This window comes from Capsicum annuum, chromosome 5 (assembly GCF_002878395.1).
Source record: "Capsicum annuum cultivar UCD-10X-F1 chromosome 5, UCD10Xv1.1, whole genome shotgun sequence".
NCBI lineage: Eukaryota > Viridiplantae > Streptophyta > Magnoliopsida > Solanales > Solanaceae > Capsicum > Capsicum annuum.
This window is the reverse complement of record NC_061115.1, coordinates 24,166,804-24,190,932: the sequence shown is the minus strand read 5'-3', so window position 1 is coordinate 24,190,932 and position 24,129 is coordinate 24,166,804. Positions and strand designations below refer to the sequence as shown.

The 24,129-nt window shown below is 35.2% G+C and overlaps 2 protein-coding genes across 2 annotated transcripts; one reads left to right on the top strand and one right to left on the bottom strand.

Annotated features, from left to right (window-relative positions):
* The first annotated feature begins 318 nt into the window (after positions 1–318).
* Positions 319–10,179, top strand: LOC124898447 (ubiquitin C-terminal hydrolase 12-like). The gene is made up of 5 exons (XM_047412096.1): positions 319–478; positions 626–887; positions 998–1,095; positions 9,855–9,997; positions 10,165–10,179. Exons 1-5 carry the CDS (start codon positions 319–321, stop codon positions 10,177–10,179), a joined length of 678 nt encoding a protein of 225 aa, XP_047268052.1.
* A 12,582-nt stretch (positions 10,180–22,761) lies between these two features.
* On the bottom strand, positions 22,762–23,525 carry LOC124898446. The gene is made up of 2 exons (XM_047412095.1): positions 23,014–23,525; positions 22,762–22,897 (listed from the first exon to the last, which is right to left on the bottom strand). The coding sequence occupies exons 1-2, from the start codon at positions 23,523–23,525 to the stop codon at positions 22,762–22,764; spliced, it is 648 nt and encodes a 215-aa protein (XP_047268051.1).
* Positions 23,526–24,129: the final 604 nt, after the last annotated feature.

The following is a 24,129-nucleotide window of genomic DNA, read 5'->3' as shown; positions in this document are numbered from 1 at the left end:
GTATACAAGAATGGGAAAGTTATGAGCTATGCATAGGACAAGCAATCTTTGTCAAAAATGACAGTACTTTCCTCCCGTTTTGTGCTCTTTTTCTCTTTATTATTTGGGTTTTCAGTGTGAGGTCTGGAAAGCTGAACGCGTTGCTCATTGAGTATATTGTTAACTATAATATTCTATAGCATTAAATATTTTTCAGTACGTGAATATTTATAATTATATATTCCCCTGGTTAGATACTTGTTTAGATATAGTTTGTTTTCTTTATTGAAGAATATTGTTTGTAATTTCCTCAACTGTTTATGAACATGCGATAGGAAAATGATCATTCATTCCGATGGAAATGGAGATGGACAAGGTCATATATCTGTATACTTGGCTATTGTTGGGCCAAGTTCCTTACATGTTGATTGGGAGGTGAATGCCTCATTTAGATTCTTGATATTTGATCAAATTCATGACAACTATACTGTAATGAAAGGTATAGCCTTTTTCTACTCAATGACATTTTCCTCTTGACGTTGAAAGTTTACTAGAAAAATCCTAGTAGTGCAAAATTCATATATGCATGGAAGTTAATTATGACTATTCAGATACACTTGCTAGGACTAAATTTGCTTTGACGCAGGAATGGAGAGGCGTTTTCGCAATATCAAGACGGAATGGGGTTACTCGAAATGTATCTCTCATGAAACATTCAAAGACCCCTCTAATGGTTACCTTGTTAATGACGAATGTATCTTTGGAGTAGATGTATATGTCATCAAGAATCAGAGAATAGGTGAATGCTTTTCTTTGAATGATGCTGATCCTTATAAGCACGAATGGAAGATTGCTGAATTCACAAAATTGACGAATAAAGTGTATTCTGAAGAGTTTACTGTTAAAGGGTTATAAATGGTACATTGTTCAAACCTTGTTTTTATAGATCCATCATATATGTTCTTACTTCTCTTTGCCTTGTAAATTAAATAGAATTTGATGTGTTTAGAATATGCAGGAAACTTTTGTTATACCCTGCTGGTGACAGCTGGCAAAATGGTCAGAACATCTCCATCTTTCTTGAATCAGTTGATGCTGCAGGATTTAATCGAGATAGTTTGCAAAATAGATATTTTCAAAACTTATTTTGGCACTTAGATATAAGTCTTGGAAAATTAGGTGTTTAGACACTAAAATGACATCATTACTTTTTACATACAAACCTACCATACAAGTCTTAAACTTTACACTTTAGTCCCCTGTCTCATCTATTTAATATTTAATATTTTTCACTTTTTTTATATTTTCACCATTTTTTCATATTTTCCTATTTTAATTAAAAAAATTATCCAAAAAGCCACCAATAGAAGCTCCCTTTTTCACCAATAATTTTCGATTCCGGCCACTTTTCCAACGAAAAGTGGCCCATCACAACTGAAGATCTTCATTCTTGATCATTGCCTCCATTGTTGTTCCATCCTTTTTGAAAAAAAATGCAAAAAAAAAAATTTCACCATTTCTACTAGCTCGAAAAGCTTTCCAAATCCGCTCAATACATCGTCATTAGATATATTTCTGTAGTTTAGAAGTCCTACACATACATTTGTCCATCCCAGAGTTAGGAGGGCATCAATTATATCCAAAATCAGTCAATTCGCGTCTTTGTACGGACATTTTCATTGTAGTCATCAACCAACTATAGACCGATACCTTAATCTATTATCGATTTGTGTGGTCTATTATGGCAGTAGCTGAGGTAGTTGTCGTGGGTGGTAATTATATGGGTGCGTAGGAGGAGGGTCCTAACTATTGGAAGTGAAAATCATCTAGCAAGGAGGCAATGCCCATCCCCCTGCGTCGCAATGGATCGTACGACGACATGGTTCGAAGCGTAATCGAGAGCGGAGAATTAGAATGCGATCCAAAGAATATTATGATTAGCTATGTAATAAATGGGTGGGGTAAAATACATCCCACGTTCATAAATAATGATCGACATGTGTTTTTATACATGTTGGATGTCGCTGCCGATGGCTCTAGGCCATTATTGAGGATAAATATCGTCCCGGGGTCTTCGATAATCCCACCACCACAACCAATAATCGACGAACATAATTCATTTGAAGATGAGAGTTTGGATGCTCATCCAATGGATTCGGACGATCATTCAATGGAATTGGAAGATCTAATTTTCTTTGAAGAAGCGGGAGAAGAGTCCAAACCACACCTTCTCCGACGAAACTAATTTTCAGCTAAATCAAACATTTAGCAGCAAAAGGAGCTGAAATTGTTGTTGGACATAGCAACTGTGAGAAATTCTTTTGATTATGTTACGTTGAAGAGCTGCGGCAAATTCCTCAAGGTGAAATACATTTGTCCTAGTTGCGTATGGATGTTGCGGGCTAAGAAGAAGGGTCTATCTTAACAACGACCTTTTTTTCCTCCTTAACAACCTAAACTGCCTCTTCTATGGTCTAGGACAGGACAGGGAGCACTGCCACTGCGAACTCCGGTGTATCGTCCATTTTTTACGGACGATTGTAGAGCGGCTCAACATGGAGCCCGAGGAGATGATCATCCCCCCAATCATCCCTTTAGTTTAGGTTTTAATTTCTGTTTTTTTTTTGTTTTAGGTTCATTGCAATGAGAAGCTTTCATGGTTAGGAATAAGTTAGATGAAAGCTTCTTTATTTTGCTGTTTTTGCTCGTCTTTTGCTGTACATATGGTTCTACACCATTGCAATGAAGTATGAATGAAGTATCTTTGTTTCCTACATTTGTCTCCTCTTTAATTTTGTAATTTTGTTCTTATTTGAATTTTTTCCTGTTAGAAGATGAATCAAACGGTTGTGATATGTGAAAATTAATTCATATATGATAACGGAAAATGAATCTGGTCTATCCAGGGCTATTTTGCTGTAAATATAATGCTAAACCATTGCAATGAACTTATGAATGAAGTATTTTCATGTTTCCTGCATTTGTATCCACTTTAATTTTATAATTTTCTTCTTTTTTGAATTTTTGCAATTTATCCTGTTAGAAGATGAACGAAACAGTTGTCAGATGTCAAAATTAATTCATATATGCTAATGAAAAATGAATCTGGCCAATTTGTGATTATGTTGATTTATACAAAATTAAATGCAAAATTAATGTAGTTTATTATTTACGAAGCTCAATATCTATGCGCGAACATCTACGTAATTGATGCATTCCACTATGAGGTCCATCGATTGTGTCCGGTGTATATCATAGACTGTAAGCCTTGTCAATAATATACTGTATTGATTTATTTATCTTAGTATCATGTTTGGAAAAAAAGGAAATAATTAGTTAATCAAAAAATAAATAATTAAATTTTATGCTATTAAAGGATCTTAAACACGTCATGTGATCATATGAGAGTTCACGTAAATTGTAGAAGGTGATTAAGGATATGTGAGGATGGACTGCGGATGAACAAATGAATTCGTCACAACATACTTGTGCTTTGGTAAACATTGCCTTTAGGATGTTGGTTGTTCAACGACAACTCATCACCTCACACATCTTTGTTCAACACTTTTAATTTATGTGAACACTCATAAGATCACATGACTTGTTTAGGCTCATTCGATTGTATAAAATTCAATTACTTATTGTTTTATTAATTAAATAATCTTTTTCAAAATATGTGTTAGTCATGGTCTATAAATATGTGTCCTAGTCTAGTACATTTATAAATAAAGTTGTACACCATATATGCTACACTATGATTAGTTATATACTCGACCTGATATACTCTAGCACAGACTGTAAAATACTTTCACAATTAAATAACTAGACTATGTGTCACGCCTCAAATCCTATTGGGGCGGACTGGCACCCGTAATCGAGGAGGCCCGGGAGAACCAACTCATAACCTTATACTTCCCATGCATACCTCTATGACAACCCAAAATTCGGACAACATCATGTCGCATATAAAAGGAAATAATCACCTGTATAAGCTCGAGCACACATATATATATGTATATACAATACTTGGTCGTTGGAGCCATCACGTCTATTAACAAAATACCACCTTGACTGTACATTAGGTGTACAAAGCCTCTAGATAATACACAGAGTTTAACTAAGGTCGGGACACACCCCGCCATATCGGGACACACCCCGCCATATAACTAACTTCTATACAATACCAAAAGTGACTGGATATGACACGGAAAGCCCCGAAGCAAACTGGAGCTCACCAAAAGCAGCTGGGTATCCTGGCTCCTACTTGTGCGGTGTATGAGCTGAGGTACCTGTGCCTGCAGCATGAAATGCAGGTCCCCCGTGGGGGACGTCAGTACGAAATATGTACTGAGTATGTAAAGCTGTAGATAATCACATATGATATAGGAGCTCAATAGAAATCAGAAACAAGTGAATAAATCGTAATAGGAGTGGACCACACTTACTAGAACTTGTGACAACCTGTACATTGCATTTATTCAATCACTTTACCTTCGTTATTATCATCTTTGTAACCATTACTGTACTGTACTGTGACCATTAGGCTGCCTCCAGTACATATCAACTGGCATCGACCCATGATAGGCTTATGCCCCTGGGATACCACCCGATAAGAGAGAACTTCCATCACTTAGTTCAATTAATCTTTGAGATTGTTATTTCGGTCGCCACCACATTTTTGATACTTTGAAACAATGATACATCAATAAGAGACATATAAATAGACCATCAATGCAATAACAATGAAGTAAGAACTCATTGGCACATCAATAAAGTGTTTTGGAGTCATCAATGCCATAACAATGAAGTAGGAGCTTATTGGTATATCAATGAAACGTTTTGGAGTCATTAATAGCACATGGATCTTGTTCGAGTAACCGGATACCTTCTGACATTCATTAGTGCAATAAATATGTAAGATTTGGAAAAACAAGTAATGTCTTGATATCTGGTAGGGTGGAAACAAGTTCATTGGTAACGTAGGACATACCTTAGAATTCACCTCTCGATTATGCAATCCTGTTTGCACAAATAATAGGTGTCGTTCAAAGCTCTCGAGATGACAAACGCAGTTATCAAATTACTTTGGAATTTCCACGGTTGAATCAAAAGTAATTTAAAGGTCAAATTTGGCTAGGGTTTGTTCTTTCTCAATGATTGATGATGAAAATGAGTTTTTGAACTCATATACATGTATATATACACATATTCCCGTCCATAATATCATAGGGAATGACCAAAGTGCCTTTAAAATTTAAATAATGTCAAATCTGTCCTTTGGTGGACTGTTTTGATAAGCTAAAGTAGATCGACCATAACTCTTTGCTCCGATATGGGATTTGGGTGAAATTGGTATCGTTGGAAAGATAATTCAAAGGTCTTTCATTTAATATAAAGTAGGCCACCCAGTTCGTCCTGCACAAGTATTTATGATCATTTGAAGTTGACCCTAAAAATCTATTTTGAGAGGCTGAAGTAAAATGAGTATAACTCCCTACTCAGATGTTGTATTTGGATGAAACCAATTGCATTGAAAATAAGACTCAAAGATCTTTCTTTTCATAGGTTGTAGCTCTCGAAGTTCATTATATTAAGAGAGTTATGATCATTCAAAGTTGACCCAAAAAATTGGCTGGCCTCAGTAGTTTGTGTGCAGTAAATTTTCCTGCACATTTACTATTCCCAATATCCCGGCCACCGTTTTATAGTTTCGAACGTGCTCGATTATATACAAAACCTATCCGTTTTTGGAAATCTTTATATCGTTGAAAAGCTTATTCAATAACCTTTGCACGGAACCATCGACGGGCAAATTCCGGTATAAATAAAATAAAAAAATTAATTTCATATAAATAAGACCAATACACGTACTTGAATACGTCAATAAATGTACTTGAATACGGGGTGTTACACTATGATATTTAATCATAGACCATGACTAGAACGTATTTTGAGAAGGATTAATTAATTAATAGAATAATAAATAATTGGATATTATGCAATTAAATGAGCCTAAACAAGTCATGTGATCATATGAGAGTCCACATAAATTGAAAGTGGTGATTAAAGATGTGAGGTGATGAGTTATGGTTGAACAAATGAATTCTCCACAACATACTTATGCTTTGGGTAAATATTTCCCCAAGCATGTTTGTTGTTCATCCACTACCATCCTCACACATTTTTGATCACCTTATCTAATTTATGTGGACTTTGATACGATCACATGACTTGTTCAAACTCCTTTAATTGCATAAAATCCAATTATTTATTACTTTATTGATTAAATAATTCTTGTCAAAATATGTGTTAGTTATGGTCTATGAATATGTATCATCGTGTAGTGCGGTTATTAAGAAATTGGCTCTTAGTTTATGCTAGACAGTCTATCTATGCGGTGCATCATCTACCAAACTCATGAGAAGTCATCGATTATAAATAAGGTCTATGAAACTAGTCCGGCAGTAACAAAATCTAAATATCAGATTTTTACAACGGTAATAAAGTACACGTCAAACCACGTTCAATGGTAATATCTCACTTTTTTCTATAAAAGGAAGACTATTTTTGCGTTAACAGTCTCATTTTTTTGCTTTAATTTTTGTTAACAACTACAATATCTCAAGCATCCCAAAATCAAATGCAAAAGTATCCTACATATGTCATTGTGGCAATTCATCTATTTTTAGGATGTCACGCACTGATTCGAATCCAGGTCAAAAATTCTTTAACTGTGCAGTTGGAAAGGATAATGGCGGATGCTCTTTTTTTAAGTGGCTTGACGAAGACTCACCGATGAGCAACCTATCGACATCAAACTTTTGAGGCGCTTCCAAGTTTCATATACTATAAAGGCTTCGAGAATCTGAAGAAAATAGAGATCTACTCATGATATTGCTAAAAGAAGTCGAAAAGCAAAGGGATTACTTGAAAGGATCACTAAAAGAAGTCGAAATGGAGAGGGATCAACTAAAGCAAATGTTGATTTTGGCCAAGGAAAAAGAGAAAGGCCTAAAAAATTATTGTATGGTTTGTTATTATTGTTGGCTTTCTGAAAAGGTGTAATAGGGATATAAAAAACTGAATAAATAGATGTATGATTTCTTAAATCAATCGTGAGTGTAATTTATAATTAATAGAGAATTATATCTATGTCTTTTATCATCGACCTCTATAAACCATGATTGTTACTGTAAATATATGATTTACTCAATCGATAGTCTATTAAATCTATAAATTATAGAGAACAACTTCTGCAATGTTTTCAATCAACCACTATAAATTAGGACAATAGATGAACTGCTAACGCAATGCAGTCAGATATTTAATCTAACGAGATAATGGAATAACTAAAAATAATTTTATCAGTAAATGTCATCATTGACATGCCAAATATATGTAATTCAATTATCCATAAAAAATAAATCACTAAAAACAACAAATCATTAAGAAAAACGTTTGTTCCAAATCCACCAAACTACTTATTTTCTTGATTGAGTTCTGCAACAATGCCCCATCACGTTCACTTTTTTTTTCATAATGTTTTTTCTCCTCTTCTTCAACTTCTTTCTTCTCATTTTCTTTCTCTTCTTCTTTTGATGATTTCTTCTCTTCTTCAATGTTTTCAACCTTCTGTTCAACCATTAATTCTTCGTCAACTGCTTTCTCATTGTTGTCTTCTTCTTCTGATTTCTTTTAACTGCTCTATGAACTCTTCTCACCATTTATGATCTACAGCAAAAAACAAATCTATAGTGATCGATTTATCAACCACTGGTCTATTAATAAGAACGAAAAAATACAACAAAAATAAATCTGTACTGGTCGATCTATCGACCACTAGTCTATTAAGAAAAAATGAGAAAATGTCTCACATCAAACATGCAAATCATGTTTCAAATTCACCAGATATTGGTAGTGCAATTCACAATAACAAGAACACTATTAAAATGGGTCTAATTCAGTACAAAAAATTCAAAATCAATACACAATATAAGTACAAAAATTTAAAAATTTTCTGCTCATTATCCAAAGAAAAACATGATTAAACATGCGGAATCGATAATGTTAACTAAAAACACTCAAATTTTGACTAATTCAATGAAGAACAATGCAATTTTTGTCAAAATTGAAGAACCCCAACACAAAACGTCATCGAAAAAATTATTAAAATAGATCTAAATCTGATCGGGGAAGAAAATTAGACATACCCGAGCAAGAGAAACTAAAAAATTTCACCTGAGGGAGCAACAATCGTGCAAAATTTTTTGTTGAAAAATATGAACTAAAATCGGGAGAAGGAAGGTTTTGAGGAGAGAGAAATGTAGTTGAAAATATTAAATAATTTTATGAAAAATTATTAAATATAAAAAGTGGACCATGTTGTATTCTTTAAAAAGTTGTATTTTTTCTCCAAGTTTTAAAAATATTAAAAGAAACCCATAACTCCACAATCCGGACCCACTTTTTACCTTTTTTATACCCTAATTCTAAAAAATAAATCAAAAAATAAGTTGATGTTAACCCTCAAAATAAGTTTTTAAAGTGGGTAGTTATCAAAATTGTCTCGATTTAATCGCCAAACAAGCGTCAAGGCCAAATTTAGCTTTTCCATACAAAAATTAGATTGGCGATAAACATCACAACAAGAGTGGTACTTTCTCTTGTTTCCCTTTTCTCAATGAATAGTTCTCGTTCCTTAATATCTTGCAGAATTTGGTAGGTGCTTGATATGGTAGAAATATTTGATGTAAATAGATGATTTATGTGAGATAATTATGCTATTTCATGTATTTAAATAATACTATGTTAATCATAATTGATCTCATATGTTGCTCTAATCTAGCAGGGCAAAGAAATCAGAGAAAATTGTTGTTGCTTAAATCAAGCGCTGAACTTAGTTCTTTCTAGAATTGTTTTGTTTGTTTTGGTTTCGTAGGGGATTGAAGCATGACAAAATACATAAGGATATGCCACAACAACAACGTTCCCAATGAAGCCCCAAAAGTGGAGCCTGAAGAGGATAGAGTGGGTACAAGCTTAATCTCTATCTTGGGAGGTGGAGAGGTTGTTTCTTGAAGATACTTGTCACGAGTACATCATGAATATATGTAAGGGGAAAAAAGGGCAATGAATAAAACATAGCAACTAGTCAAAGGAAACAGCAACACACAACAACATGAGCAATAACCGAAACACAATAAACACATGATGTTAGAAATCAAAAGCAATTCTACAAGAATAAGACTATTACTACGACATATAATACTCTACTATTACTAACATTCTATCCTAATCTGCAACCTCCATACCCTCCTATCTAGGGCAGTTGCTCTCGGTAAGCTGAAGCTGCGTCATGTCATTTTCTGATCACCTCTCGTCAATACGTCTTCGGCCTACATTTTCCTTTCCACGTTCCCACTTATCCACCCTTTTGCACCTCCTCAATTGGGCATTTGCATACAAGAAATAAAATGATGATACATTAATCCTTCCATTGTGTATGCATAGTGTATTTCTAATTTTCTTTTTGAGAAACCTCCTGTGTCTTTATTACACCCAAAGAAAAATAGAAATTAAATGTGGAAGTTTATACATCAAAAATGACCTCCACCTTTCGAAGTTAGGGTTAAGGTATTGTTCAGGGCTAGATTGGTTTAATAGTAGCACCTAGTTTTTTTTTTTTTAATTTGTATCAGATCAGTTTCATTTAGCATGTTACCCGACTATAACGTGAGTCAAAATGGTTAAAATTTGAGTCTATTTCTAATTGTTTGTGTTATTAAAAGTATTTCAAACTCTATGTAAAAAGACTCCTCAATTTTATTGGTTTCTACATCCGACTTTCTTCATTATTTGTCACTGTTCTCTTACAGGTGGTGCTAATTGGTTTTCAGCTGCTGCACCCAGTTGGGGCTGGCAATCATTTATGCCATGTTATGAATTCAATGATCCTAAAAAAGGCTTTCTTATTCAAGAATATTGCATTGTGCAAGCTGATGTTTCTGTAGTTGATATCGTAAGTTATTTAACTTAATATTTTGATTCAACAAAACTTCAACGGACCAGAATTTTTGAACAATGTGCCTTAATTTTGCTTGAAATATTTTGTTCCTTTGGCCATATATTGATCACTTTACTAGTGCCATTATATGATTTTTGTTATGCCATGTTAACTTGTTTTAGATGCATATACGGTAAACTATACTACAAGGTTAACTATGCGTTCAGCTAATATGTCTGTAACTTATAGCCAAAACTCTTGATATATTATGCTCTTTGTTGTTGCTAATCTTTTTTATGGATGCTTTGTGTTGTGTTTCTTATTAATTGACATGTTTTCTTCATTGCTATTTCCTTTTCATAATGTTTTTTATTTGCTGCGCTTGGGCCAAGGATCTTTTGGAATCAACCTCTCTATTTTGGAAACGACCTGTCTACCTCCGTGAGGTTAGGGTAAGGTCTGTGTACAGTCTATGATGCTTTTGAGGTCCTAATTGTGGGATTGTGCTGGGTATATTATTATTGTTGTACTTGGTATATTGTGCATTTCAGCAATTCCTCTGTCACGGTCCATGCTTGGGTTGTGACTTTAACATAAGAAGTAAATATAAAACCTGCATTTTCATGTTCTGCAGATAATTTGGTGTTTTTTGTGGACCATTTTTTTCATATTATGAACTAGGTATCATCATTAACTCTATTTTGAACTTAACTTCTCAATCGTGTTATATATGTAGCATAATAATGTTCAACCATTGCCATTGTCATCCTTTATAGCATCATATATTCATACAACCTCACAAGGGATTTGAATAATATTCGTACAACCTAATATATTCATACAACCTCACAACGGATTTGAATAATCCAAACATAACATAAGATCTTACAAATATTTTTGAGTTCTAAATGTTATTGTACCAATAGAGTTGAACGATACGCTTACTTAATCCTAACTTTAAGATTATAATTTAAATTCTATATATGTCATAATATCTGTTATGATTGAGAGTTTAATTTCTTACATTTTGCTATTAGAGTCACCATATTTAATCATGAATATAGGAGGACAAAAGTTAAGTTGTGTATGAAATATCTTTGTATTGGCTGATAGCTGATATTTTGCCAAGGAATAGGGAACCAAATTCTATCAACTACCTTGTTGTAAATACAATGAAAAGATAAATGAGATGACTTTTTTGTGGAAAATTTCATTGCTTAATTGAGTAAAATAACGACCTACCGCTAAGTAGTATATTACAAGGAAGTCAATTTGTGAAAATATTTCTCATTGACATCAAAAGTAAATGAGAAGTTATGTTTTTCAGTCGTAAAAGTTTATTTGATGGAAAACACTACATTTCAGTTTTTCAGTTTCATATAATTGTTCCCATGCAATTTCAAATTCACAGAAATTTCTCATCAGAAGTTATGTTTATCTGGACCTGTTTTCAAATAAATCATGTCTGGTTGGGTCGAATCTGTTCACGTGAGTGACTCGTGACCCAAAAATTTACCGTTTTTATCCTTTAGGTTTCTTTAACTAGCTTTAACTATCTTCTTTAGGTAAAGTGAAACCTTAATAGGCAATGCAGAGAAAATCAAGGAATTATTTAATGAATTTTAGTCTTTGAGATAATATTTAAATTTGATTTTTCTCATTTCTTCTAACAGTTACTTGCTTATTTTATTTTTAGAGGTATTATGATAAAACAAATGAGTATGTTGATATGGGTCAAATGACCGCCTTAGCTATCGATGACATCATTCGAAGTCAGTATGTGGGGCATCAAGCTTTGGTCGCATTAAGGACACAGGATCCTGCAGGAGGGGCCGATTTGAGTACACCAAAGAGCAATCCCGCATATGGAAGATTGCTTGGAGCATTAAAGATTGAGGACTCATGGTTTTGGGCCATTAATTAAGGGCATTTTGGTCACTTAGCCTTGTCCAAGTAACACTCCATGGCCGCCCCACCTCATTAAGGGTATTGGAGTCATTTTGTCTTCCATTATGTAATAAGGCTATATATAGTCTCTTTTAGGTTTTTTCGCTTTAGTTGTTGAATGATGAAAATATAAGACATTAAAAATCCTCTCTCTTAAAAGTAGACCACCTTAGTGTAGTTTTTAGTTAGGACTTGGAAAAGTCAATATTGTTCTTTGCTTGGAAATGGTGGATCTTAAGGTGAGTTGATTCCCTTGGCGATCACCGTAAGAACTTGGTGCATGTTAAAGTATTTTGTAGAGGTTTTAGAGTTTAATATACTCTTTAGTTGCTACAGTATATGTTCTCTTTGTGTCAAGTTACCTATCTTCCTTTTCGTTTAAGTTTGTATTTGTTGTTTTTGTTTGGTGTCTTGTCGTGTGGACTATTTTGCAAAGATTGTGGGCTGTTTTGTGCTCATTTAGATATTATTTTGTATCATTTGGTATCAGAGTGAGGATTGATTTCGTTCCTACGGAATCAATCTTGGGCTTGTTAACTCAAAAATCATTAAAAAAAGGTGTTGAAAAATCAAAAATCCAAAAAGAAACATTTTGTCCCGTTTTTGGTGTCTAGGCCAAAATTTGTATCTTATATTTAGGAGATTTTTATGTGTTTTGGTTATTTCTAGATCTGAATTTTGAGTCATTTTTGAGTTGTTCTTGAACATTAATGGTTGCTGTTTTTTGAGGATTGATGGCTTGAAAATATGTTGTTAATGTTTGTTGTTGAGGATGTGGGTTTGAAACGTGTTGTTATTATTGTGGAGTACAAGGTGAGCTAACAAAACAAAAATCATTCAATTTGGAACTCATTTGGGTTGGTTTCCATTCTTGATGTTCTTGTTGTTCTTATTGTTCTTTATGTATTAGCAAGAACATTCAAAAGGGAGTGGTTTGATCTAAAAGGATGAAGAAAGGAGTATGGTTTTGTATTTATCTTGAAAGACACAATCTCAAGACATCCAAAATGGAAAGAGGACAAAAGGGCTTTCAAAAGTCTTGTTTACCAAAAGGGAGTAAGAACTTATTCCAAGACTAACAAAAGAGGAAAGAGCCAATAACCTTTCAAAAAGGTGTCTTGCCAAAAGGGTGCAAGAAAGTCAAACCTTTTTAAATTAAAAAAAAAAAAGGCTCCAAGTCTTGTTGTTTCCCTCCCAAAGATTATTTTCACCATTCCAAATTAAAATTTGACCAATCCAAATTGCAAACTGCCACATCACCAAATTGCCACATCTTCAAAGTGACACGTCATCACCTTCCAAAAACAACCTTAGGCTTAAAATTTTAGATTTCTAAGTTTCTTTTCTTTTTTTCCTTAGTTTCATATCTTGAGTCTAGTACTAATTAGCAATTAGTAATCACCTACTAGATTGTGAATTAGTTGTTTAAGTCCATTTTTTTTTGTGTTTTTATTTTTTGTGTGCTTTCTCATTTTGATTCGTTGAACTTCTTTGTTTCAAATTCGTAAGTAGAATTTTCTATTTCGTGTCTTGAGTCGATCAAACAAGAATCTATTTCGGCCACTAAGTAGTGTTGACCCCTTATTGACTACCGGAGTATAAGCAACTTTCAATATTCACTGCTCTGATTGTGAGAATCACAAATGTGAGTGTATATGAGTGTTGGAGAGGAGCTTTAACTACTAATCTTGTTTGTTCCTTTTGTAGGTTTAAAAGGTGATATAAGGGGAACGTGTCTTCGATAGCCTGGGATTATTGTGACTACAACATGGGAGACTATAACTGTAGTGAGGGATTTTATGGCTACGAAGTTGAGGGAGACTGTGGGGGCTATGAAAATAGCCATGATCAAAACTTGGGCAGATTTGAGGGTCACAGTTTTAGGGGAGAAAATGAGGAGAATAAAGTGCCTAGCGTTTATGGGGAATATGGATATGATGTAAGACCTCGTGATAGTTCTTGTGATGAAGTTGGGGCTTGTGAGGAGTATTACACTTCCCACTTCGAACCTAGATTTGGTGTTAGGTATAACCCTTTCATTCAGAAAGCTTATGAGAGATATGATGAGATATATGTGAGGAGTGTGAAAATTTATTTTCTTCACCTTGTAGTACTTCTTATCAAGATCGACATGGTGTGAATGGTTATCCTAGCTATAGTAGAGGTTGTCCCACGAGATGAAGAGGATATGCATCTCCAAAACCAATGGGTAATCATGTGACTTACAATATTGATCCGAGAAGGAGTGTACACTCCGTAAAGGTGACCATTTGTGGGATACCGGGCTGCCTCATTGTGTTAAATGATAGGTATTATAGAAACTACATCCTTCCATCCATGGTTGACTACTTGGGGTTATTTCGAGAGCCTTTACTTGTTCCATACTTCTTGGACGGTTTAAGGTTACCGAGAGGGTAAAAGTTGTCTTCTCCCAATTTGATTACCATGAGGAGATGTGGTGTGATCTTTTTACCATAACCTACGGTCATGTGAGCTTGGGTTCTAATTGGTTTGCACAATATAAAGTCCCAAATATGCAAAATTAACCTAATGTTATAAGAGATCGATGGGGAAATCACCTTGTGACATACATTCTGCCCGGGCCGCAAAAAGAAGTTCTCACCTACTCCAATCCAAGTGATGATAGAGACAAAAGATTAAGAGGAGTAACGGTGTTCTAGGTGGTAATTCGAGAGTGGAAAAAAGAGAGGTTGTGTGGAGCGAAGTGAGGGGATTGCCACCAAAATGAGCTAATATTGTTTGTCCAAGGACATTTTTGTAGGTACTGACATGGAAAGTGAAGGAGAGCAATGCCAAAGTAAAGTTGTTTCCCAAGCTTGTGGAGGACCTTCACAACACGGCAAAGGAGAGTCTACTCAAGAACTTCAAGGTAAAATAGCTAACTCTTACACTTTTATGCGTGTGAATGATAATTATGTGGCTAGTAGCCCATTGAGTGTGAGTAGTAGCTTACTTACTTGTAAGTCTAATCATTCTTTGCCTCTTGTTGATGATGTACACGTTGTGAGTATGGATACACTAGTTGATCCTCTTGATGACCAAATTGACTCTTCTTGTAAGATCAATTTATGTCCACTTAGTATTGAAGCCTATATGTTGAACGAAAGTACATCGTCTTGTGTAATTGGTGTTGATCAACTTATTTGTGAAAATTGTCCACCACTTGAGTATGTGTGTGATGTGATTAATAGAATTCCAGTGAGTGAAGTACTTAAAAATCTTGGTCAATAAAATGGGAGTGAACCCGAGAGCTATTCTTGGGATAATCTTGTACTTAAAACCTCTTTGAAACTTGATATTGATCTTTTAGAGAGTGAAGAACTTTCTTGTTCCAAATCTGCCCGTGAGATAGATCATGCTCTCTTTAGGTATAATGTCTTATTTGAAGATGATATACACACTCCTATGGAACTTAGTGGAGAAAATAATGGTATAGATTGACTTGAAGTCTATAGCTGATATGTTAATCTACTATGGTGTGACAACACTCCTCCTAAAGATGGAAATATCTTTTTGAAAGATGAGAGTACTCTTAAGGGTAAGGAATGTATAGTCCTTCTTGAAAACCCAAGGGCAAAAGTGTCATTAACTCCTTGGGATAATGTTTCAAAATGTGCATCCTTTCTTAACACACTTGTGTTTGAGTTGCATGAATATCAACTTGTGGATACCGAGTTGTTTATTTGTTTGCAAGAAGGAAAGTGTATGTGCTTAATTGGTTTGTCTTCATCCGTGTACGTCTCTACACTTGATTCATTCCTAGACTATCTCTTTTCCTATGATGACGTCCATACTAGTTTGGGATTTATTTTATATAGAGGTAGAAAATTTGTTGGTAAGTTCACTTGTGTGAGTAATAGTGCTATATGGATCCCGTGGACTTTAGAAATAATTGAATCACCACCGTTGGTGTGGTCTCTTGAAGAGATAAAAAGGAAATTGTGTCTTGTGGCTCATAAGATCCAAATTCTACCTTTTGGACCGAGTGATGCCATTAAGACCCTTGTAGCTTCCTTATCCCTTGATAATTCCCGTAACCAAATCCTTTGTGCATTTTTATTGAGCATTTAATATTTAGTTCAAAAGATCCTTGGTTATATTTTAAATATATGCAACCTTGGCATGTTGAGATGATTTGTCGTGCTTAACCCTAACCCTCATGCCATGAGGAGTTTGTATTCGTTTGACCTTTCTTTGGTTTTGCAAGGTTTGGATTTGAGGTTGAATCCTTTTTAAGAAAGGAAGATGATACGGGTCAAATGACCGCCTTAGCTTTCGATGACATCATTCGAAGTTAGTACGTGGGGTATCAAGTGTTGGTCACATTGAGGACATGGGATCCTACATGGGGGGGCCAATTTGAGTACACCAAAGAGCAATCCCGCATGTGGAAGATTGATTGGAGCATTGAAGATTAAGGACTCATGGTTTTGGACCCTTCATTAAGGACATCTTGGTCACTTAGCCTTATCCAAGTAACACTCTATGACCGCCCCACCTCATTAAGGGTATTGGAGTCATTTTATCCTCCATTATGTAATAAGGCTATATATATTGTTCTTTGCTTGGAAACGGTGGATCTTGAGGTGAGTTAATTCCCTTGGCGGTCACCGTAAGAACTTGGTGCTTGTTAACTTATTTTGTAGAGGTTTTAGAATTTAATATACTCTTTAGTTACTACATTATGTGTTCTCTTTGTGTCAAGTTACCTATCTTCCTTTTCGTTTAAGTTTGTGTTTGTTGTTTCCGTTTGATGTCTTGTCATGTGGACTGTTTTGCGAAGACTGTGGGCTGTTTTGTGCTCATTTAGATACCGTTTGGTATCATATGTCAAGTAAAAGCGAATAGAGGGACTAGCTACTTTTGTATTCTTTTACTTTGAAATTGATGTATATACTTTATTCCAAAATAGATTACGATTAATTTTTGAGAAAAGACATTGTTATCTCCTTGACCTATAAATAAAGTTGTTGAGACACACCCTAATTTAAAGGAGGTCCTATTAACCCCCCCCCCCCCCCCTCCCAAACTAAATTATACTATATTTTTGTCAACCTTAAGTACCTAGGTGGAACACTGCGTGAATTAACATACCAAAGACATGTGAAGATATAATTTTTGGATCTTTAATCAATAAATTTAAACTCTGTTCTTCTTCATCCAAAATTTAATTTTTCATCTTTATTAATGAAGTAGCTTGAACTCATAACCCTTCTTATCTTTAACCCATTCCATGTCGATATTGAAGTTCTAATTTTAGAAATTTCAATTTTTGAAATATTAGGATTAGAAATGACGAAATACGAGTTGAATAAGTTGTGTATGAATAATAATGATCCAATAATCAATGCTGAAGTGCGATGCAAACATGACATTTTGTTTCAAATGCAGAGGTCTTGGTCAGATCGCAATCTTGACAAAAGATTTTGGGTTTGTCCTCATTATGAGATTTGTGTTTCATTCTCTCTTAATTGATCAATGTTGATGTTGGTGTAGAGAGCTATTTTTTATGTTCTTAATTTTTAGGCTATGAATTGCAAGATTTTTAGATGGAGAGACATGGATTGAGTTGACGAAAGATCAAAATTTATTCTTCCAAGATTGGTGAACAAGTTTAAGGAGCTAGAACAAAATTGCGAGCGTGTTAAGATGCAATTGAATTAGCTTGAAAGCTTAAAGACGCAGTGTGATAATTCCCACAACATGAATTCAGTAGATATCAAGAATCAAAACAAGAAAATGAGTGTGAAAATCTGCAAACTCAATTTCAAAGTCTCACCATCAATTCAACTTGTTCGAATGTGAAGGATGAAGCAAATGAAAATGCTATGGGTTATTTGAAAGAGAATGTCAAGGGTGATTTGGAAGACAAGAGAATAAAAATAAAAAAGTAGAAAAGAAGCTCATGTCACTTTACTGAAAAATTCATTTGTTGTATGATTATATGTGTTGGTGTTGTGTATGTTAGTTTCCTTATCCAAGTTGACAACATGAAGAAAAATCTAATTATGTTGTCATCGTATATAGTAGAGACTCATTTTCTATAGGATTGGAAGTTCAATTTATGCTAAGCTACCATAGTATATAATAGATGGTAATGTGACTTCAATTTGGTCTCACGTTGGTATTATCATACTTTTCTTTTTCAGATAAAGCTTGTTGTGAATTATGATGTAAATAACCAAAAACAAGCAATACCAAATGAAAAACTCAAATTAAGTTTAACCATATCAACAACATAACACAATTGTAATTTCGAAAGAGAACCCAAATAAAGCTTTAATACAACATTCAATCAATGAAATTCCAGTACCATTTACACAAAGTAGATTGAGTTTCAAAAATAGCAACTTAACAACTCCGTACCAAAAAAAATGATACCAAAATATTTAGTATCTTTGTGGCACCAAAACAGTAGCTTCATTGTTTCATACAAGAAATATAGTATGTAAGTGACACCAAAATTGTAATCAAAATTGGAGTAGCACCATCTCTACCAGTCCTTAGCATATAACAATCTCTTTTGTTTTGACCCTTAACATGGAATTGGCTACATGCCATAGTAACTCCAGTTCTAGGCATTTTTTCAGAATTTTTTATTTCACCGGCTTCTTTTCTTCTCGACTTTCTTGGTTTGCCTGATATTTACTTTATCACTGGTAGAGCAACAAAAGAATTTATAGATATAGGCTACATTGGCATGTTACTCATAGGTTACGTGAATTATGATTAAGTAGACATGTATCTCTCTTTAGAGTAGTATGGATCAATGAAATCAAGTGGGTCATACTGCTATGCAACATGGCAGCTAGGGCACGTGGATATCGTATCCCCTTCAATATTCAAGATTTGTAACTTTACTTTTTTTTTCTCAAACACACAGTGTATTATTTATATTCATCCAAAACTTTAAATTATGTTACTCCATTAAACTCAACGTTACAACTCATTGACTTATCAATATTCTTCTCTAACTCCTTATATTAGCATTGAAGAGAAATTAATGACCCAAGTTCTTGAAAATTCACTTAACGTAGCGAGCCTAATCATAACCTAGACTCTTCTTATCTCTTCAAGCATACTAATAATACTCTTATGCCTTGCTGTTAAAATTCAAGCATTAAAACTCTCACATATGTTGTTATCTATAGAATCACAATTGACTTGACAATTAAAATATATCTTGCTTCAATACTCTTATCATAGTAAAGTAGATCAGAAATAATTTTCTTACCAAGTTTAAATAATTCATTCAGATTTTTCCTAAATTTAAGCTTCAAAAGTGCTTCTAGCATACTTTCAAAATGTCATCTTCTGTTGAAGACCCCTCCAATGCTTTGACCAATTTGCTAGGATATGTCTAGCACATCTTCTTTCCTCACAACTTGATAACAATTTTTTAACATATAAATCAAGTTCCTAAAAAAATAATTGTTATTAGTAAAAGCATATAAAAAGATTTTTTTTGTGAAAGAAATACAAACAAAAATTTAAAAAAATAAAATTAACAGATAAATACCTATTGTATGTCTGACACAATAGTGAAATTTGTTCCATATCCTAATCCCACGTTTTCGAGCAAGAGAGAATTAAACTAACTCCAGCTGTTTCTGTTCTCATTTTCCACTACAACCCAAGCAAGTGGAAGCATTTGGTTATTTCAATCCTTGGCCACAACAACCAATAATTAACCCCCTGCAGACTTCCTTTAAGAAACAACCATCCAATCCTATGAATTTTCTACATGATATGAATGTCATCTTGACTGCTTCAAATAATGGTCTATCAAGTTCATTAGTTTCACCAAGTTTTACCACACAAGTACTCCATGGATTAGACCTTAACAACTCGTCCTTATAGTCAAGAATTCTCCCATACTTTAGAATACGGTCACCCATAATATCATTCAAAATTCTAGCTTTTGCTCTCTTAAAACCTGTCTATGGGTCGTTCCGATCTGATTTGATCGGCCCATTAAGGAGATCAGATCGATTTGGCCCGGCACCGGCTGCTGGATCGGTCTCCTAGGCCACAGTTCCAGATTGGTTCATTTGATTCAAGGAATTGGATAGACCGGTCCAGTTAGAAATTCGAATCAGGCCCATCGATTTTTGGACCGAACTGGCTTGGTATAAATTATTATTTTTAATTAGATAAGCCAATGACCTAATCGGTTGAAAAACTGATTTTGACTGTTGGATCCCAACGGCTATATAGTCGTTTACCCAATGGGCAAAATCAAATTTTCAACTGAGTTTTAAGAAAAATAATTTTTTCCTATAAATACCATTCATTTTGAACTATTTTTCACACAACTCAAAATCTCATTCTCTCTCAATTATTTAGTTCTCTCCTAAAATGCTCAATTCTATTTTATTATTTTGCAATTACAAATATCTAGTGGAAGTTTTCTAAAGTCTCAATTTTTGGATACTACAAAAATTTGATATTGTCCGTCTATCTCTTATTTTTATTTTTAATTAGTCCATTATTTGTTGAATATTTAGAGGTAGTTCTAGTACTAGATATGTCTGCGTGCCTCCGGTACCAATTAGCGAACCCTTTAATAATGATATAGGTACAGGTGCTCACAATATGAATTATTTAAAAGTTCAAGAAAATTATGGTATAGAAGAGGAGACTGAAGTAGACGCAGTTGATTTAAATATAGATGATGGTGCTATTGGTGATACACCCGAAGTCGGTAATGCTAATGTTAGATCTGAATTGGTTAATCTTCCTCCCTGTCCCTTTGTAAGATCTCATAGAAAAACTAGTATTGTGTGAAATTTTTTAACGGAAGTAGAAGGAACTATTAAGGTTCAATCTAATATTTGTCAAATGATATATGAGCATAAGATCGGGGGTAATAAAGGAGGTAATAAAGGAGGTAAGGGTGCGTTGATAATGTTGACACCTAATTTTTTCTCTCCTTTTCATATAATTAATTTTTCAATGCTTCTTAGTCCTGAATACTTATCTAAATGGTGTTTTATTCTTCATATTAATTTCAGTAATTTTCGCATAAACAAAATGATTTTCGTTTACTTCCTATATATATATATATATATATGTATATATATATAAATATTATTGATATCGCATCAAATATTTAAATATTAGCATATTAACTTTTACTTTTAAACGAATTTGGTTGTATCGTTATAATATTTTTTTAAAAATATATTTATTTATTTATTTAAACATATGCACATATATTCATATACAACAACAACAAACCCAGTAATTCCCACCAAGTGAGGTCTGGGGAGGGTAGAATGTACGCAGTCCATACCACTACCTCTAAAGAAGTAGAGAGGTTGTTTTCGATAGACCCCCGCTCAAGACATAGGACAATATACAAAAACATCCAAAGTATGAAACATGATAAAACTAACATAGTTATGACATCAACAAAAATAATGTACATTACCAAACAACTGATTTGTAACTACTAACTACGATTCATCCACCCACCTTATCCCTCTATCCTAATATTTTTTCTTCAAACCTTTCTATCCCGGATCATGTCCTCAATGAGCTGAAATAGCTCCATGACACGTTTAATTACTTCTCTTCAATATTTCTTCGATCTACCCCTACCCCGCTTGAAACCATCTAACACCAACCTCTCACACCTGCGAACTAGGGCATCCGTGCCCCTCTTTATCACATGACCAAACCATCTCAACCTCACTTCTCGTATTTTTTCCTCCACCGATACCACTCCCACCTTCTCCTGAATAATCTCATTCCTAACCTTGTCAGCCCTTGTAAGACTACATATCCAACGCAACATCCTCATTTCCGCCACCTTCAACTTTTGCATATGAGAATTCTTAACTGGCCAACACTCCACTTCATACAATATAGTTGGCTGGACTGCAACTCTATAAAATTTGCCCTTAAGATTGGGAGCCACCTTCTTATCGCATAAAGTTCCCGAAGCGAGCTTCCATTTCATCCAACCTGCCCTAATATGGTGAGAGACATCCTCATCTATCTCTCCATTCCCCTGAATCGTAGCCCTAAGATACTTAAAGCTACCCCTCTTGCAAACTGCCTGAGAGTCCAACTTCCCTACCACCTTCTCTTCTTGCCTCGAGTCACTAAACTTGCATTCCAAATACTCCATCTTGGTCCTACTCAATCTGAAACCTTTAGACTCTAGGGTTTGTCTCCAATCCTCCAGCTTATCATTAACACCTTGACGCAACTCATCAATCAAAACTACATCATCCGTAAAAAGAATATACTAAGGCACCTTGCCTTGTATACTCCGCGTCAATATATCCATCACCACGATAAATAAAAACGGACTAAGAGTCGATCCCTGGTGCAACCCTATTAAGACTAGGAAATGCTCAGAATCTCCTCCCACCATCCTGACTCAAGTCTTCGCCCCCTCGCCTCCAAGTATCTCCAAAGAACCTCCTTAGGGACCTTGTCATACGCCTTTTCTAAGTCAATAAACACCATGTGAAGATCTCTCTTTCTCTCTCTATACTTCTCTACTAGTATCAGCACTAGGTGAATTGCCTCAATCATCGAGCGATCAGGCATAAATCCAAATTGATTCTCCAAAATAGACACAATCTTCCTTAACCTCCGCTCCACCACCCTCTCCCAAATCTTCATCGTGTGACTCAACAACTTAATATCCCGATAGTTGTTGTAACTCTAAATGTCACCCTTATTCTTATATAATGGAATCATCGTGCTCCATATCCACGTCTCAGGCATTTTCACAGACTTGAAAATATTATTAAACATGTTGGTCAGCCACCTCAACCCTGCCTGCTAGAAAACTTTCAAAAATCCATCGGGATCTCTTCGGGCCCTGTCGTCCTGCCCCTTTGCATCTTACGAATAGCCTGTCTGACCTCCTCAACTTTAAAACGCTGATAATAGCAAAATCGCGACACTCCTCGGTGTGCTCCAACTCCCCTAACACAACACTTCTATCCCTCTCATCATTCAAGAGCTTATGAAAATACGATTGTCATCTTTTCTTAATGAGGGCGTCCTCCACCAAAACTCTGTTATCCTCCCCCTTAATGCACTTCACTTGGTCCAGATCCTGACCCTTCTGTTCTCTAGCCTTGACAAGCCTAAACAACGTCTTTTTCCTACCTTTCTCCACTAATCCCTTATACAAACTCTCAAAAGCTACTGTCTTAGCAGCTGTAACTGCTAACTTAGCCTCCTTCTTAGCTAACTTATACTCCTCCATGCTTACCCGTTTCTCATCTTTATCCTCACTCTCTACCAACTTAACATAAGACGTCTTCTTCGTCTCTACCTTCTTCTTAACATCTTCATTCCACCACCAATCCCCTGGATACTGGCCAGACCAGCCCCTTGAGACACCCAACACCTCTCTAGAAGACTCTCTGATGCATCCCACAGCCCTATCCCATATACTATCCACGTCCCCCCTACCCTCCCAAACCCCTATCCCCTTTAACTTCGCCCCTATCTTCAAGGCACTAACTGGAGTCAGGCCACCCCACTTAACTCTAGGTTGACCCTCTCCACCCCGTCGCTTCATACCCTTCTTGATAACCAAGTCCATCACCAAAAGTCTATGCTGGGTCATAATATTCTCGCTCGGGATTACCTTACAATCCTTACACATTGCACTATCCCCCTTCCTAAGCAGCAAAAAGTCAATCTAAGTCTTGGCTAGCCTACTACGCAAAGTAACTAGATGCTCCTCCTTCTTCGGAAAGCTGGAATTCACTACCACTAACCCAAAGGCCCTCGCAAAATCTAAAAGAGCAGCTCTCTCAATATTTCTATCCCAAACCCGAAGCCTCCATGCACATCATCATAACCCATCGACAGAGACCCGATATGCCCATTAAAATCCTCCCTATGAAAATCATTTCTGAACTAGGCATGCCCCTTACCACCTCGTCCAAAACCTCCCAAAATCTCTTCTTCTCCTCTTCGTCTAAGCCCGTCTTAGCGCATACACACTACAGATGTTCAAAGAAGACCCTCGAATCAACTTGATAGTCATCACCCTATCACTAACCCTTTTAACCTCCACTACCTGCCCTCTAAGCTCCTCGTCCACTAAGATACCTACGTCATTCCTACGCCTCTCACTACCAGAGTACCACAACTTGTACCCATCTACATCCCTAACCTTTTGGAACATTAATTAGGATGAA